Genomic DNA, 17,250 nt, shown 5'->3' with positions numbered 1-17,250 from the left:
TGTCTTTAGACTGTCCTTCACAGTGCATCTTTTTCGGCTGGCCTTTGATCAACAGTGACGTAAGATGGCAGCCACCCAAGGCTCAGACAATTTATAAAAACCAAATATATAGCCTTAAAATAGAATGCAGAACTAAATACTCAGAAGCATTTGTGAGATTTGCAACAAAAATTAATACGAATAAAGTAAATAGTTCTAACGGAGTGGTGAACTCAAGAGCTATTATCAACGCTAGCAAACCGGCAGCATTCATATAGCATCAAATTTGTCCTGCAGCCTGACCCGTGGTGGCGCAGTGGATAAAGCGTCAACTTTTTTTTTTTTTTTTAATTTTTTTTTTTAATTTTATTTATTCATTTTAGAGAGGAGAGAGAGAAGGAGAGAGAGAGACAGAGACAGAGAGAGAGAGGAGAGAGAGACAGGGGAGGAGCTGGAAGCATCAACTCCCATATGTGCCTTGACCAGGCAAGCCCAGGGTTTCGAACCGGCGACCTCAGCATTTCCAGGTCAACGCTTTACCCACTGCGCCACCACAGGTCAGGCTAAAGCGTCAACTTGAAAATGCTGAGGTCGCCGGTTCGAAGCCCTGGGCTTGCCTGGTCAAGGCACATATGGCAGTTGATGCTTCCAGCTCCTCCCCCCTTCTCTCTCTGTCTCTCCTCTCTCTCTGTCTCTCCCTCTCCTCTCTCTAAAAAAAAAAAAGAATAAATAAAAAAAATTTGTCCTGGAGGTCTGGTGCCTAATCATGTCTAAAGAAATGTAAGACTCCCTCAGCCACCTGAAGGACAGTGTTAAAGCAATTAAAAGGAAAACCACAACTTGACTGGTGGTGGCACAGTAGATAGAGCGTCAACCTGGGATGCTGAGATTCCAGGTTCAAAACTCCAAGGTTAACGGCTTGAGTTGCCTTCTTCTTTGAACCCCAGAGGGCTTATATTTCAAAGAAAAATTCAAAATAGATTAAAACTTAATAAAACTCTAAATTAGGATTTAAACATTCTAAAAAATACAGTATTTCAAGATTAAGGGGCTCCAGCAGACCTGATCAAGTTCCAAACTCCTCAAGATTCTGCTACAGGTAGAAGAGCGATGTGCTAATAGCTAGTATTTAAGTCCAGACAACCTAACTGTACATGGTTGTATGTTTAAACATAACCTCCACATGATTCTGTACTGAGATCTATTTTTATATAAATGACATTCAAATTTTCTATGTGAGTCTTAAGAGGAAAAAAAGATCTTTAACAGTTTCTAAACGTTTGAGGAAAAGAATACCTTTCTATGTCAATGCATAACCTTAAAAAAATAAACTCTTATCCACAGACTTATTGTAAAAAGTATTCTGTGACCAAATCTAATATACAGAAGGGTGAGGTGTTTCATATAAAATAAAATTTAAAAAAATGATAAAATAAACTTGGCAAGCTACCAGCTTGTAGCCTGAGTGCAGTCCAGTTCTAACCTGCAGGTTATTCAGAGGCTCCATCTTCATGACCGGGCCCAAGGTGTTGAGAGGCAGGGAGACATCAATGCTCTGGTTTGGCATCAGTGGTGTGTGGATGGCCAGAGGAGTGCTGGGGATGACACCAAAGCTAGGAGAAAGGAAGAAGAAATTTTAGAAGTTAATTAGGAGACAGGATTTAGCCACATGGTTGGGTTTCAATGGCTTTTTTTTTTTTTTTTTTTTTGTATTTTTCTGAAGCTGGAAACGGGGAGAGACAGTCAGACAGACTCCCGCATGCGCCCGACCAGGATCCACCCGGCACGCCCACCAGGGGCGAAGCTCTGCCCACCAGGGGGCGATGCTCTGCCCCTCCGGGGCGTCGCTCTCCGGCGACCAGAGCCACTCTAGCGCCTGGGGCAGAGGCCAAGGAGCCATCCCCAGCGCCTGGGCCATCTTTGCTCCAATGGAGCCTTGGCTGCAGGAGGGGAAGAGAGAGACAGAGAGGAAGGAGGGGGTGAGGGTGGAGAAGCAAATGGGCGCTTCTACTATGTGCCCTGGCTGGGAATCGAACCCGGGTCCCCCGCACGCCAGGTCAACGCTCTACCACTGAGCCAACCGGCCAGGGCCTTCAATGGCTTTTTACTCCAGAGGAACATAATTTTTTGTAATTCTAAATGAAAAAATAGTAGGACCCAAGGTCCTCAATTCTAATGTACTACAACATAACTTTCATTTTCCATTAAATAAATTTGAGGAAGGAGAAAGAGTCGTAAGCACAGAATTGCTTTGTTGGTGCTCTGATTCTGAAAGTTTCTTACATTTATAACATCATAAGGGACAGATATGATAAGCCCATGAGATCAACAGAGCTGGTGAGAAAAGCTCTGGAGGGGCAGCAGGGAGGTCCAAGGAGTTCCGAGGAAACTAGCGGTGGTAGGCTGCAGAGACCGACAGTAAATACCCACTCTCAGAAGACAGACCCCATTCCTGATGTAAAGTGCTGTGAGTAAAACTAAGATCAAACAGAGGACAATACAGAGGTGAAGTGAAGAAAGATGGAATATTCCTGCGGGGCTTGGAGGTGACAGAGATCAAAAAGCACCACCTTCCAAAAGGGAAACAAACACCCTGAACACAGGGCTGTGTCCTTGAAGGCAGAGACCAGTAAAAGAATCTATAGAACTCAGGATGGAAATATAGTCTCTTTGAATCAAGTTAGATTTTGAGAGGCACTGGAGTTGTGGCTCCACCATAGTAAAGGAAGGAGAGCTCTTGAGCAGCAAAGCCAAAAACACTACCCCAGCTTATCTTCCTTAAACCACTTGTTAATAGTCCTGCAAATTCCAATTCATTCAACTATGAATATCACAATGGTATAAACATAGCACTTGTTCAAAGACACTATTCTTAAAAAGTAGAAAAACAGCAGTACAACTTCCTATTGACAAACAAAATGTATATATATATATATATATCTATATATATATATATTTACATATCTATATATATGTTTTTTAGAAGAGACAAGAACATCAATTTATTCCTGTATGTGCCCTGATCGTGCATCAAACTGATAACCTCTGTGCTTCGGGATAATGCTCCAACCAACCAAACTATCTGGCCAGGGAAAAACATATACTTGATAATAACTTGCCATTGAAATAAATGGAATTAGAAAACAGTTATACATGAACTTAAGGGACAATATAGTTAAAAGCAATTACAGCCTGACCAGGCAGTGGCACAGTGGATAGAGCGTCAGCCAGGAACACCGAGGACCCTGGTTTGAAACCCCAAGGTCACCGGCTTGAGTGCGAGCTCACCAGATTGAGTGCAGGATCACCAGCTTGAGCATGGGACCATAGACCTAACCCCATGGTCGTTGGCTTGAGCCCAAAGGTTGCTGGCTTGAAGCCCAAGGTCACTGGCTTGAGCAAGGGGTTACTGGCTCAGCTGGAGCCCCCTGGGTCAAGGCACAAATGAGAAAGTAATCAATGAACATCTAAGGTGATGCAACTATGAGTTGACGTTTCTCATCTCCCTTCCTGTCTCTCTCTCTCTCTCTCTCTCTCTCTCTCTCACACACACACACTACACACACAGATGAAAAGCAATTGCAGTTATCAAAGAAGACACAATAGTGAAGGAAGCACCTGAAAAAGAAATAGCCAGACAGTAGGAGGACGGGAGCCAATAATAAAACTCAGGAAAGAAAAAGAATAAATCATGTTAGAAATGAACTAAACTATATCAGGAACATATGTAAATACAAAAAAAAAAATACACAACAAAATTTTAGTACATCAAATTCAGCGATTCATAAAAAAGACAGTATTATCCTGACCAAATAGGATTTAGTCCAGGAATACGAGATTGCTGTAACATTTGAAAAATCAATGTAAATCTGTCATATGAACAGACTAAAAAAAAACAAACCCACACACATGACATCTCATTAAATGCAGAAAAAGCATCTGACAAAATTTAATACGCATAATAAAACTAAGCAAACTTAGAACAGAAGTAAACTCCCTCAAGATCCATGAAAAAACCTACAGCTAACAATGCAATTAATGGCGAAAAGATTGAATGCTTTGCCCACAGATTTAGAACATGGCAAAGATGTTTCTTTTTACCATACCTACTCAACAGTTACTGGTGATCCCAGCAAGTATAATCAGGCAAGAAAAAGAAAAGGCATAAGACTGAAAAGAAAAAAATAAAACTGTCTCTATTCTCATTTATATAGAAAGGCAAAAAAGGCTACTAGAACTAGTGAGTGAGTTTAACAAAATTGCAAAGTACAAGCTCAATATACAAAAATCAATTCTATTTCTATATACTAGCAACAAGATCCATACATGACAAATTATGAAACAGTGAAAAGAGAAATTAAAGACAACCTAGGTAAATGCAGAAATGTGATGATGAGTTAAAAGATTCAATATTGTTTGATACAATTCTCCCCCAAACTGATCCATAGTCACTGTACTCAATCTAAATCTCAGCAGGCAAAAAACATATAACAGCCAAAAACAATTTTCAAAAAAGAATAAAGTTGGATAGTTTATACTATTCAATTTCCAGACTATGGAAAAAAAGTTTACTCTGACTCTTACTTTACACCATATGTAAAAATTATCTCAAAATGAATTATAAAAGTAAATGTAGGAGCTAAATCTAGATAACATGTCTATCAAAAAAAGAGAAAAAAATAATTTGTAACTGCAGGTCGAGCAGATTTCTAGCCAGAACACAAACAGCATAAGCCATAAAATAAAAATAATTGCAAAAATAAAACTTTATTTAAATAATAAACTTTTTTTTTTACAAGACATTGTAAGAAAATAAAGCAAGCCACAGCCTGAGAGAAAATACTTTCAAGACCTGTATTTGACCAACGCTTGTATCTAGAATATATATATAAAGAACTTTTATTACTTCATAAGACAACCAACCAAAAAAGGGGAAGGAAACACTTAAGCAGATATCTCACCAAAGAAATAAGAATGATCAACAAGCTTATGAAAAAATATTTCTACCATTAGTCATTCTAGGACATGCAAATAAAAATGTGATACTACTGTATGTACATCTATAAGAATGGTGAAAATTGTAAGGCTATCGAACGGCTGAAACTCTCATACTTATCATATGACCTAGCAATACCACTTCTAGGTATTTACTCAGGAAAATTGAAAACATATGTCCACATGAATATTTATAGCAGCTTTAGCCATAAAAAATAAAACTGAAAACAATCCCAAATTCTACCAACTGGTGAAAGGCTAAACAAATTGTGGTATATTCATCACTGGAACACTAAATAAAATGGAATGAATTACTGATCTATATACATCTCAAAGCATTATGCTAAGCGAAAGAAACCAGATGCAAAAGACTCCATACGATATGATTTCATTTACAAAAAATCATAGAAAGGCACAACTACAGTGACAGAGACAGAGCTATAAAGAACAACAGAGGAGACACCACAGTAAATACAGTAAAGAGACACAGGGATTAAAATTATAGAAAGCAAATATTTGAAGACAGAAATGAGAGAAAAAGATCATCACTACTCAAGAAGCACTCTTGTCAGAAGAGCAAGTCTAAAACTGATCAAGCCTACAGATATGTCTCCTATTTACAGATGTAATCAGCAAAATTTTTGGGAAACTCCACAGATAAAAGCTCTAATTTCACCTACAAATAAATTTCAAGGAAAACAGAGAGGGGAAGAGGAATCTATAGGTTGAAACACCTAAGACACTTAACAAATTGGCATGTATGGGGTATGGGGACTTTATTGGGGTCCTGTTCTGACAAAACAAACTGTACCAAAACATTAGACAACTAACAATCCACTAACTGGATATTTGATAATATTAAAGAGTATGGTGACAGCGTTGTGGTTATGGGTTAATATTTACAGATAAGAAAAAATTAGACAGTATATATAAAAGATAAAGAAAAGTCAATAAATGCATAATTTTCCAATGAAAAAATCAAAACAACAGTAGAAACATACAAACCCTGAAACTTTCCTGAAATAAAAGACTTTGATATACATATTGAAAAGGCACAACATATTCCAGAAAAAACTAAGACCAATCAACATTGGAAACATTCCAATAAAATTATCGGACTTCGCCTGACCAGGCGGTGGCGCAGTGGATAGAGCATCAGACTGGGATGCAGAGAACCCAGGTTCGAGAACCTAAGGTCACCAGCTTGAGCGCGGGCTCATCTGGGTTGAACAAAGCTCACCAGCTTGGACCCAAGGTTGCTGGCTCGAGCAACAGGTTACTCAGTCTGCTGTAGCCCCATGGTCAAGGCACATATGAGAAAGCAATCAATGAACAACTAAAGTGCCACAACGAAAAACTGATGATTCATGCTTCTCATCTCTCTCCGTTCCTGTCAGTCTGTCCCTATCTATCCCTCTCTCTGACTCTCTCTCTGTCTCTGTAAAAAAAAAAAAAAAAAATTATCGGACTTTAAAACTTCGGGCACCCAGACAAGATGATCAAATCAGTTATATGGTGGATAAAATCAGGCTGGCAGCCTGACCTGTGGTGGCGCAGTGGATAAAGCGTCGACCTGGAAATGCTGAGGTCGCTGGTTCGAAACCCTGGGCTTGCCTGGTCAAGGCACATATGGGAGTTGATGCTTCCAGCTCCTCCCCACCTTCTCTCTCTGTCATTCTCTCCTCTCTCTCTCTCCCTCTCTGTCTCCCTCTCTCCCTTTCTCTCTCCTCTCTAAAATGAATAAATAAAATTAAAAAAAAAAAATCAGGCTGGCAACTGACTTTTCCACAGGAACATTCAATGACAAAAGACACTAGAGTAAAATAATAAATCAAGAATTTTCTTTTTTCTTTTTTTTTAAGAATTTTCAAATACAAAAGCCACAGTTTTGACCCTGCAAGGATTCAAAGACTGCTGTGATTTACATACCCTTGTGTTGCTCCTCAAACCCTTTTTGAGGAACCTAAGAGAAGACATCCAAGAAATGACAGTGGAAACAAACAGGACTGGAAATAAGCACAAATCTGAGACAAAACAAAAGGTGAAAAAATAAAATCTAGAAATGATACAATTTACAAAAACTGGAGAAAAGAGAGCAAGGGAGTTGAAAGGGAGCATACTGGCCTCACCTGTTATAAGATAAATCAAGTACAGAAGTTTAAGCATACTTAAGAGAACAAAAGTAAATCCAAAGAAACATCAATGTAACAGGAAGAAGAGAAGATAAGAAGTAACTGTAGGAAATCAACAGACTATCTGTAGATAGCCAGTACTGTGTGTATTTTATAAAGGAAAAAGTATAGCTATCAGTACAAAAATATAAACTTTTCTAAGTATCAGACTACTTAAAAAAAGACAAACAGAAATGAAAGTGTGAAAGGCGGCTATAAGATTGCCTTTTTTTTTAAACACATTTTTATTGATTGATTTAAGAGAGAGAGAGAAAGGGGGAGAGAAGTGAGAGGCATCAACTCATAGTTGCTTCCAGTTATGTGCCTTGATGGGCAAGCCCAGGGATTTTAACTGGCGACTTCAGCATTCTAGGTTGACAATTGATCCACTGAGCCACCAAGGACAGGCTAGACTGCCTTTATTATCATGTACCAGTATTTCCCCAACAGTTTTGGCCTTTAACAAGGCCAGCTCCCTTAAAAGTGGCTGGAAATATAACTGCTCTTGACAGAAGAAAATAGATTTTCTAGATACTTAAGTGATTTCTAGTGTCAAACTTTCAAATCCAGTTATTTCCAAATGACTAGAAATAAATAAGACAGTCACTGATGTGAGCTGTTATAGACAAATTTTATTACATCTATTTTAGGGGTCCAATTATAGCTTGGTTAGAAACAAGTTTGACTACCTTGTATTTATGAATAAATAAATGGACCTGCTATCAAAATCTAGCCAGTGTCCTAAATCATGATTAATAAAAACCAGTGATGTCTCAGAACTAACTTTTTACTTCCTCATGTTCTCCATATTAAAGCAGAGAATTCACCGCTAAAAGCAGATTGGCCAGCCTATATTTAATTATTCAGCTCACCAGGTCTACTGACTGTCTTCTACATTGTTTATATCACTGAAGTGTTCATTTTGTCCCATCAAATGTGTGAGCTTTGGACACACATTTGTTTGGTTCACTACTCTAGCCTCAGTACCTTGAAATGTCTGGCACACAGATGCTAAGTAATAATTTGTTAAATAAGTAAATGGGATTCATTTAAAAACAATTTTTAAAAAATAAACTAGTAAAAATACTCTATTCCTAGAACCCTTTAAGAGGGCATTAAGTTCTGGTTTCCCCATTCCACATGGATGAATTTCCCAGCAAAATTGCCTAGGGCCTGCAGGGTTGAAGCTGACAACCGGACAGCTGTACAAGAGCCAGTATTCACTCTACACCTAGCATTGCAACATGAGAATTTTACCCATTGTGAATGGAACATTCTCTTATTGGACACAACGTACACCATGCCATCTCAGGATCTAGCTCGGGACTCACATTTCTTACCTATTCTTGTTAAATTGGATTGCAAAGTCTGTCATGTGCTGCAGGGCTTTGTTGGTGAAGTTCATTTCCATATAGATGTGTCCCTGACGATGAGTAAATGTTCCAGAAATCTCCAAGCCTTTAGCTTTTACCGCAGGCAGCCAGACCTGAAACACAGTATAAAGCCCAATTACACTAGAAAAAATTTATCTTGATGTTATTTGTTTTTGAATAATTATAAAATTTCAATTTCATTTTCTTAGGTATTATGGTGAGTTTGTTAGTAACTTTGGTGAAAAGCTTAAAAGGGAAGGAAATCTACTGATGAAAATGCCTATCTATGGCCTGACCTGTGGTAGCGCAGTGGATAAAGCGTCGACCTGGAATGCTGAGGTTGCCGGTTCGATACCCTGGGCTTGCTTGGTCAAGGCACATATGGGAGTTGATGCTTCCTGCTCCCCCCCCTTCTCTGTCCCTTCTCTCTCTCTCTCCCCTCTGTCTAAAATGAATAAATAAAATCTTTTAAAAAGGGGGGGGGAAATACCTGTCTATCATCTTTGAAGGCTTTTTTTAATGATTACAAAACCGTTAACAAAAATTTCCTTAAGGGCAAAGACAATGCCTTATGTATATACTTTTAACTCTTGCTATACTTTCTATTAAACAGTAAATAGGAAGTACTCAAATATTGCTAAAATAATCTGAATACCCATTTTCTTCATACAATTCATTCATTACCCACCACTGGGTCCAGAACTACAGTAAAGGTGGTATCCTCTTTTGCTTTCCATCTGAGCATGATCTCAAGCAAGGCTGAGACTAAAAGAACACCAATGACACAAACTCTTAACTCTATAAAAAAAAAAAAGTGCCCCAAACTTGAGCAGGGAATCCATATGTGGTATCAATGGAAAGAGGGAATGGAAGGAATGAGAAATCGATGTGTTAATTCTCAATACTTTATTTTCCCCCTGTTGTATTATATTTCAAATTTACACTAGATTGACTCTACTGTTGACAAACTAGACTATTTCTAAACATGAGAGCAAAACTCAAATACTTAGTATTGCCAAAAACTCAAATACTTAGTATTGCCAATTTTAAATCTAATCATAAAAATGGTTAACAAAGATGCTATAGTGCTTCTTATTGTTGAGTATGAGGACATTTCCAAACAAGGGCTCAAACCCTGAATTTATTATCAGTAGAGTAAATAAATGTTAGGAGCTAAGTAATTTGGGTCCCATCCATTAAGAAAGTGTTGCTTTACTTACAGCCTTAGGAGCCACATATCCACCATGTGCCATGCCTATCCCTGTAGAGAGTTCAAATAGGTCATTCAGACCACTGCTGACCACGGCAGGAGTAGGTGAAGGAGCAAAGGTTGCAGGCACTGATGAAGGGATGAAGGATTGTCCAACCTATAGGGAAAAGGGTGGCGGCGGGGGGGGAAGAGTCAGGAAGAACAGTTAATAGTCCTTAAAATATCTCCACATATTTTAGTAGTACTGATAAATCAATTAGAAAACATCATAATTACAATATTCTTAGGAGTTAAATTAGTATATTGTCCTTTAAATCATCATTGATAAGATATATAAACACTCCAGAAGTTCTATCAAGAAAGAGTAATTAGTAGGATTAGGAATACAGTGATCCAAGATTTTTTATTTGTTTCCAATTTTAGCTTCCACGATTCTGTGCAAAAGGCCTACAAGTACACTAAGGAAGGGAAGTTTATTTTTACAGGAAGAAGGAGAAGCATCCAACTCAGCAGCTCCATTTCTACTTGGGTCCAGGCAAGTCTTACTTCCCCATTTAAGCATAAACATCTAGCAGGAAACTCTCCTGAGGGAGAAGGATATTCACATCCCCCAAACTAACTTACAAGGAGAGTCTTACTCTGAGTCCAACCGACTGTCAAGTTTTTTTACATGACACCAGAGAATAAAAGCATTCTCTAGTCAAGATGGGAGGTTCCATTTACCTCTTTCAATGTCAGGAGAACAAAGATCTTTGTAAACACCAGAGCACCAATCCCTAAAGATGCCCCTATACCACAAAAGATCCCAAGTAACCCTATGCTATGTTCTACTCTTCACATACTGCTACAGAAGTTTTGGTGTACAGTGCTAGATAGCAGCAGTGGCTGGTCTGAGAATGTGTGCACAGGAAAGGCATCAAACAGGGGGCAGCGCATCCCATGGTAAAAAAAATGGATGGCACTTACTGCCGGACTTCCTCCAATGCCCCCGCCAAGGTCACTGCCAAGCTGAAAGAGAGAAAGGAGAGAGAGGAGAGAGAGGTAGAGTTCATTTAACTAAGTACTAGACGCCCAAACAGAATCTGTAAATTGCTCTACCAAGTTGCTCGGAATATATGCTATTCAACTTGTCTCCTAAAGCTGAAAGAAATTCTAGACTGCAAAGAAATATGTCCTAGGGGAACCAAGTAGTGGCAGAGATGGTGTGTGGGAGTTTTGAGAAAACTTAGGAAAAAGGTGGAGCTGGGACATCTCAGGGATGTTTCATATCCAATCTTTCCACTGGGGTACATAAGGACAAATCCAAACAGAATTTGAAGAATCTGCATATTCCAAGAAGTTCTATGTTCAAGCAGTAATATTTTGAATATATCTTATTTTTCTTTAAAAGGATATTGGGGGGTGGCGAGAAAAGCAAAGAAAAACTAAAATGTGCTTTGATGTACAAAACCTGTTGCTCCAATTGAGTCATAATTTTGAGCTTCAAAAATTATAGGTGGAACAAGAGTGATTTTTAAAGTTTAGAACTTTCGGGCCCTGGCCAGTTGGCTCAGTGGTAGAGCATGGGCCTGGTGTGTGGAAGTCCCAGGTTCGATTCCCGGCCAGGGCACACAGGAGAAGCAACCAACTGCTTCTCCACCCCTCCCCCTCTCCTTCCTCTGTCTCTCTCTTCCCCTCCCGCAGCCAAGGCTCCATTGGAGCAAAGTTGGCCTGGGCGCTGAGGATGGCTTCAGGGCCTCCGCCTCATGCACTAGAATGGCTCCAATTGCAGCAGAGCAATGCCCCAGATGGTCAGAGCATCACCCCCTGGTGGGCATGCCGGGTGGATCCCGGTAGGGCGCATGCAAGAGTCTGTCTGTCTGTCACCCCCACTCCTGCTTCCCACTTCGGAAAAATACAATAAATAAATAAATAAATAAAATTAAAGTTTAGAAGTTTCCTAAGAAAGAAAACAGCTGGGGTAGGAAGCTATACTACTTGGGGAAAAAGTGGGAAGGCACACAATGCTGCAAATCTCTCTCGAAGTCAATGCTACTAAGGAGGAATACTGAGATTTATTTGGAGTAGATCAGTTAAAAAGATGTTATTGGAGAATTAGTTTAACTTAATTAGCTAGGAGACAGAAAGATAATCCCACATGGTCTTAGTAGAGCCCTTCTCTTCTCAGGGCTCTTACATAATTCACCCCAAATCAGTCTTCCATGACAAAAACATTGAACTGAAACTGAAAATAGGCGGCATGAAGAAACAGGAAACCCATATGTACACAATTAATGCTACTGTTTAAAAAGCAAAAACACCTTTTTTTTTTTTTTGCTCTACTTCCACATTTGCTTCCTCCTTAGTTTTCACTGTGCATCTAAAATTCCTCTTTGAATCATCAAATGCTTGTGTCTGCTTCTCAAGACAATGTTCCCTTTATTGTCTGTCATTTAGTGATAGAAACTTGCAGATCTTTGTGCTGCAGTTATGTTAAAAAACAAAATTGTAATGGTTTTCAGAATTTAGGAAAGAGGATTTATTGTCTTAATATACAGGCATATAAAACAGCTGGACCAAAATCTAAAAAATAACCTAAATTGAGAAACAGTAAGACCTCAGAGAAAGTTCTATTTCCACATGACAGAAAATAACTCCGGGCAGGTGCTTCTAACCAGCATTAATAAGCACGATGTTCTACACTAATCTACAGGGCATCCCAAAACTCTCAAAGTCTGGCTCCCGAAGACTACTTAATGATTTACATGAAAAATCCCATCCATAAATCAATGAAAAGGTCACCACAAATAAGAATTTGAATAACCAGAAAAGCACAAATGCAAAAATAAAAGATATCACACATCTGCTTTCTCCCTGGTTCTAGAATAGCACACATCTGCAGCATGACATCTCAAAAGCATAAAATGCCCTTTATTCAAACAAACACTGATATGTTTACTGGTATAAAAGGCACTACTGGAAATGTAGAGATGTCAGGCAATCAGATGAATAAAGCCCAGCTCTGCCCACTGGAGGAGAAACAAAGCATGAATGCAAAATCAAACGATATACTAAAGCAAAACAGGGACGTTCTGAAGGGAAAAGCCTTCTCTGGATGAAGATAATGAAAAGCTTCAAAAAGGTGGTAGTGTGGGATTATAACAAGCAAAAATTAGGAGGGGGTTTATTTCTCAAAGGGCATAAACAAAGACTGAAAAAAAAGAAACATGAATAAAAGCATGATCAAGAAGGGAGTATAGTTCAATTCCAGGGGTCTCAAACTCAACTCAGCATGTGGGCCACAGAGCAAGATCACAGCCGCACTAGGTCTACAAAAGGCAACTGTTACGCAACACTTTTCTCACTGCAGTTGAAAACAAAAAAAAAATCAGTACAAAATTGTTCAGCGGGCCGCATGCGGCCCGCGGGCCGTGAGTTTGGGACCCCTGAATTAGACCATAGCACAGGATAGCTATGTTGAGGGTGGGGGGACGGGGGTGGGAAGAAGAAGACATAGAAAAGTGTGCAAAGGCAGGCTGATTACAGGATGTCTTTAGATTTTAATTTTTCCTGGAAGTTTCTTAGACTAAAATTCAAGCTTTCTAAGAGTACTAATAACTATTTTAATTGTGTTTCATAACTATGGTTTTCAATTTTAGAAACAATGGAATCAACCACCTGTGATTTGTTTTATTTGGGGGGGGGGTGACAGGAATTTAAAAAATAGTGATGCCTGAGTATCACCCCAGAGGTAGTGATTTAATTGTTTTGGTTGTAGCCTGGGCATCAAAATTTTGAAAAGCCTCCCTAATGATTCTTATGTACAGACAACGTTGAAAAAACACTGCCTTAGAGAATTAACTATTACTCGAACTCAAGATTCCTCTGTTCAAAAATGACTTTGGAGCTAGCTAACTCAAATAAAAAGGAAGTTAGAACTTGACTGGAAATAAAAACCCCTTTTAAGGAAGGGGAAGGTGCAAAATGCCTCATTTGTGCTGATACTCTGATCTAGTTTTATGACTTTCTGATGGGCTCACTCCTTCCCTTCTCCCCCAACCACTGTCCTCCTTTCTGGCCAGGCTTACAAACCAAGCTTAAAAGAGATGGAATTTTTTATGAACCTGGTTGGCACTCATTTGGCAAGAAAGAAAAATATACTAGAAGAGAGTAGCAGTTTTATCAAATAGGCTAAATTCAATAAAAGGCCTTGAGCAAAGACCCTCACTGGTGATGTTTAAGTCAAGGAAATAATGCCCAATTACAGCCCTTATTTTCTTAGCTACCATTTTTATTATCTTTGAGTATTATATGAACATTACCTTAGCTAGAAAAGATCTGAATGTACTCTCTCTCCCATGCTGCTAGTCAATTTAATTTAAAACCAAGGAAGAAACTAAAAAGAAAGCCTGATATTCATTTATGTTCAGTATAGCAGATATAACTCAGCTATAAGACAAAACTGAAGAGCTATTAGACACATAACCAGAAATATGAAGGTTCACCTAACTATGTTATGTGCAGAGAGCAAAGGGAAAGGAAAACGGCAATATATGTTTTCTATCTAGCAAAACTGAAGCAAGATTCTAAGAAAGGTTATTATCCTCTTCTCTGAAAGTATGACAAAGGTGACAGTACAGAGATGCCATGCCATCAGTGACTAATAGGGAGATGTCAGCAAGGACAGGAGTCAATTACCCAGTGTGTGGCTTCTCCTATTTACTATGACAAGCATAATGATGCAGATATTATCAAGAAAAAGATAAAGAAAAACTAGAAACCAGAACAAAACCCAGGAAAGTTGTCATGTAGCCTAAACTAGTTCTTAACCATGTCAGTCAGCTGCTGTATTATCTAGAGTCAGACAAGAATGATCTGTTTGTTAACACTTACTTATCAGGTAGGGTACAAAATCAGTCAAATTAAGATTTGTATAAATTCAGTGATATCTGTTACCAGTAAGCTGGTGGAATCCAGGAGTGAAAAGGGATAGGTGCGTAGGGCACGGCTTTATTCTCAGTCTTTGGTGTCCAGGTACTGTGTCTTATGTGCCTCTCAAAGCTGTCCACTTCCCACTGCTCCCTGGATTGCCTTACTTGACTGCCATTTTCTCTACAAGGAAATAATATCAACTATAGGCCAACTAAATGAGGATACAGAAAGATGAAGGCAAGGTGCCAATTTCAGAAAAAGATTATTTCAAATGCTGAAATCAAGAATTTTCCTAAAGATCTGTACCTAATAACCAAGTCCAAATTTTCTGCTAGAGTTATATAGTTTCTTCAGTCCTCAATCTAAATCATAGTAGTTGTGGTCATTAAATGGCACCGAGAATAATACTAATATTTGGCCACTGTCAAAGAGTGGCTACTTTATAATGACTCAAGTAGTGCTGAACAGGGTGGTATCATGATGGCTTATTGTAATTTATGGGTTAAAAGGATTTCAACATGATTTCATGAGTTCTGCACACAGCCAGACTGAGCCAAAAGTCTGACAGCTGAGTTTGCATACAGCTCTAGTTCAGCTAGTCATCAAAAGGAAAAACCCTCAGTTCAAAGGCAATATGCTGCAATAGCATAACTACACAGACAGAAACTCAAGACTAAAATTCTATAAGGGAACAAGTCTGCCTAAGACTTGTTCTTTTCCAAGAAAAGAAAAAAATTACTTTTTATAAGTTTATCAGCCTGACCTGTACTGGCCCAGTGGATAAAGTGTCATCCTGGAATGCTGAGGTCACCAGTTTGAAACCCCCAGCTTGCCCAGTCAAGGCACACATGAGAAGCAACTACTATGAGTTGGTGCTTCTTGCTCCCCCCCCCTCCTCTAAAGTCAATAAAATCTTTTTTTTTTTAAATAAGTTTATCAGGCCCTGGCTGGATGGCTCAATGGATAAAACATCATCCCAACATATTGAGGTTGCAGGTTTGATTCCCAGTCATGGCACAAACAAGAAGCAATCAATGAGTGCACAACTAAATGGAACTAAGTGGAACAGTGAGTTGATGCTTCTCTCTTACTCTCTCTCTCAAATCAATGGAAAAATTAAGAAAAAAAAATTTATCAACTGAGATGGCCACTGAGCAGACAAAAATAAAATCCTCAAAATAATCATAATGACTGATCTGGGTTAACCCCTTTTGAGGTCCATCTGACCAAAGTACCTTCCTACTTCTAAAACTGTGGAGCTGTCTGAGTGTCTAACAACATTTTTTTTAATTAAAGGTATAGATCTTAAGCTCAGAGATTTCTTTGCTCCTGTCTAGAGTTATTTGATGCTTTCCAGAACTGATTTAACTGAAGGGAGTCTAAGGAATGTTTCAGGTCATACAGCCTAAAGACAGCTGTGTTGTTCAGAGTCAAAATAATGTGAAAATATGATAGTATATAAAGATTATATCAAACAATAGAACTTATACCAAAACCCTACTGGTGTCAAAAATATCAATGTGTTTTTTTCCTATTAAAGCTTTAAATTTTAGAAGACATAAACTATCTCCTAGGTAAAAGTATGATTTTTAGCTGTTGAGCTGCAATTTTAATTTGATTTTCAAAAGGCTATTTAAAAAGCATCATAAAATATAATCAAATTACTGAAAAAAATCTGTAACCATGCAGAAGTTATTAAACTGATGGCTGAGAACAGACTTAATGTGAAATAGCATAAATGTGTTTATGTATAACACAAAACTATCAGAATATTCAACTTTAAGGGGGAAAAAAGGCTTATATAATAAGCAGAAAAGTAGGAGGATGTAACATTACTTCTCAAGATGGAACAGAGAACAGAATGTGACAAAAAGTCCTTAGAGTGGTTTCTTAAGTCAGACACAACTTAAAGTTGAAAATGGTAAAAGCCCACAAGAGAAGCTCTACATCCGTCTCATTTTCCTCTGTAGTACTTAACCTGACTACACAGGGTAGCGCAGAAGAAGGTTTACAGTTGCGAATACATGCAACAGCTTATTTCTGTGTCATTATTATTAATTATTGTATTATTTTCCATACAAACAACTGTAAATCTACTTTTGCCCCATGCCGTATACTTGTCATCTGTCTCCCCCACTAGAATATAAGCTTGTAAGGATTCGTCACAACTATATTCCCAGGACAGAGAATAGAGCCTGACATAGAATATTTATTGAGTGAATGAGCGTTCTATTAACCATATAAATAGGACTATTGGCAATATTTCTTAAGGAGATAATTTTAAATGAATCACTAGAGAAAATTACCACAAAATTGACAGAAGGCTGACAAAATTATTTCATCAACTGGTCTAGAGCATCATATCTGCATTAACCTTGCCAACATACATGAATATAACCAATCTGGGGGGAAAAGGCCATTCCCCAGGCCAAAGCCTTTTCTAGAGCCAAAACATACTGTGAGAGGTTCTGAGAGCCAGTTTTCAGCAGAAGAATGACCTGCACATTATTTATTTGCCCCAAAAGTATATACTAGTGCTTTATATCACAACTCACCACCAAATAGGAAGATGCGATTTCACGGCTCTACTTAAAAGAGGGTACGATGAACA

General features: G+C 38.5%; 1 protein-coding gene across 4 annotated transcripts in view; it reads right to left on the bottom strand.

Moving 5' to 3' along the window:
- The window catches only part of AP2B1 (adaptor related protein complex 2 subunit beta 1), a 129,620-nt gene that overhangs the window by 38,868 nt on the left and 73,502 nt on the right, over nt 1–17,250 (bottom strand). For 3 of the 4 annotated variants that reach the window (XM_066363887.1, XM_066363890.1, XM_066363888.1), the window contains exons 15-18: nt 10,695–10,736; nt 9,739–9,885; nt 8,486–8,631; nt 1,463–1,592 (exon numbers count right to left, since the gene is read on the bottom strand). In XM_066363887.1, coding sequence (XP_066219984.1) covers nt 1,463–1,592; nt 8,486–8,631; nt 9,739–9,885; nt 10,695–10,736 — 465 coding nt within the window. The remainder of the gene's footprint in view (nt 1–1,462; nt 1,593–8,485; nt 8,632–9,738; nt 9,886–10,694; nt 10,737–17,250) is intronic. The other variant, XM_066363889.1, reaches the window with a different exon arrangement.

Source organism: Saccopteryx leptura, chromosome 2 (assembly GCF_036850995.1).
Source record: "Saccopteryx leptura isolate mSacLep1 chromosome 2, mSacLep1_pri_phased_curated, whole genome shotgun sequence".
Lineage (NCBI taxonomy): Eukaryota > Metazoa > Chordata > Mammalia > Chiroptera > Emballonuridae > Saccopteryx > Saccopteryx leptura.
The sequence above is the reverse complement of the archived record's forward strand: the minus strand, read 5'-3'. Positions and strand labels throughout refer to the sequence as shown.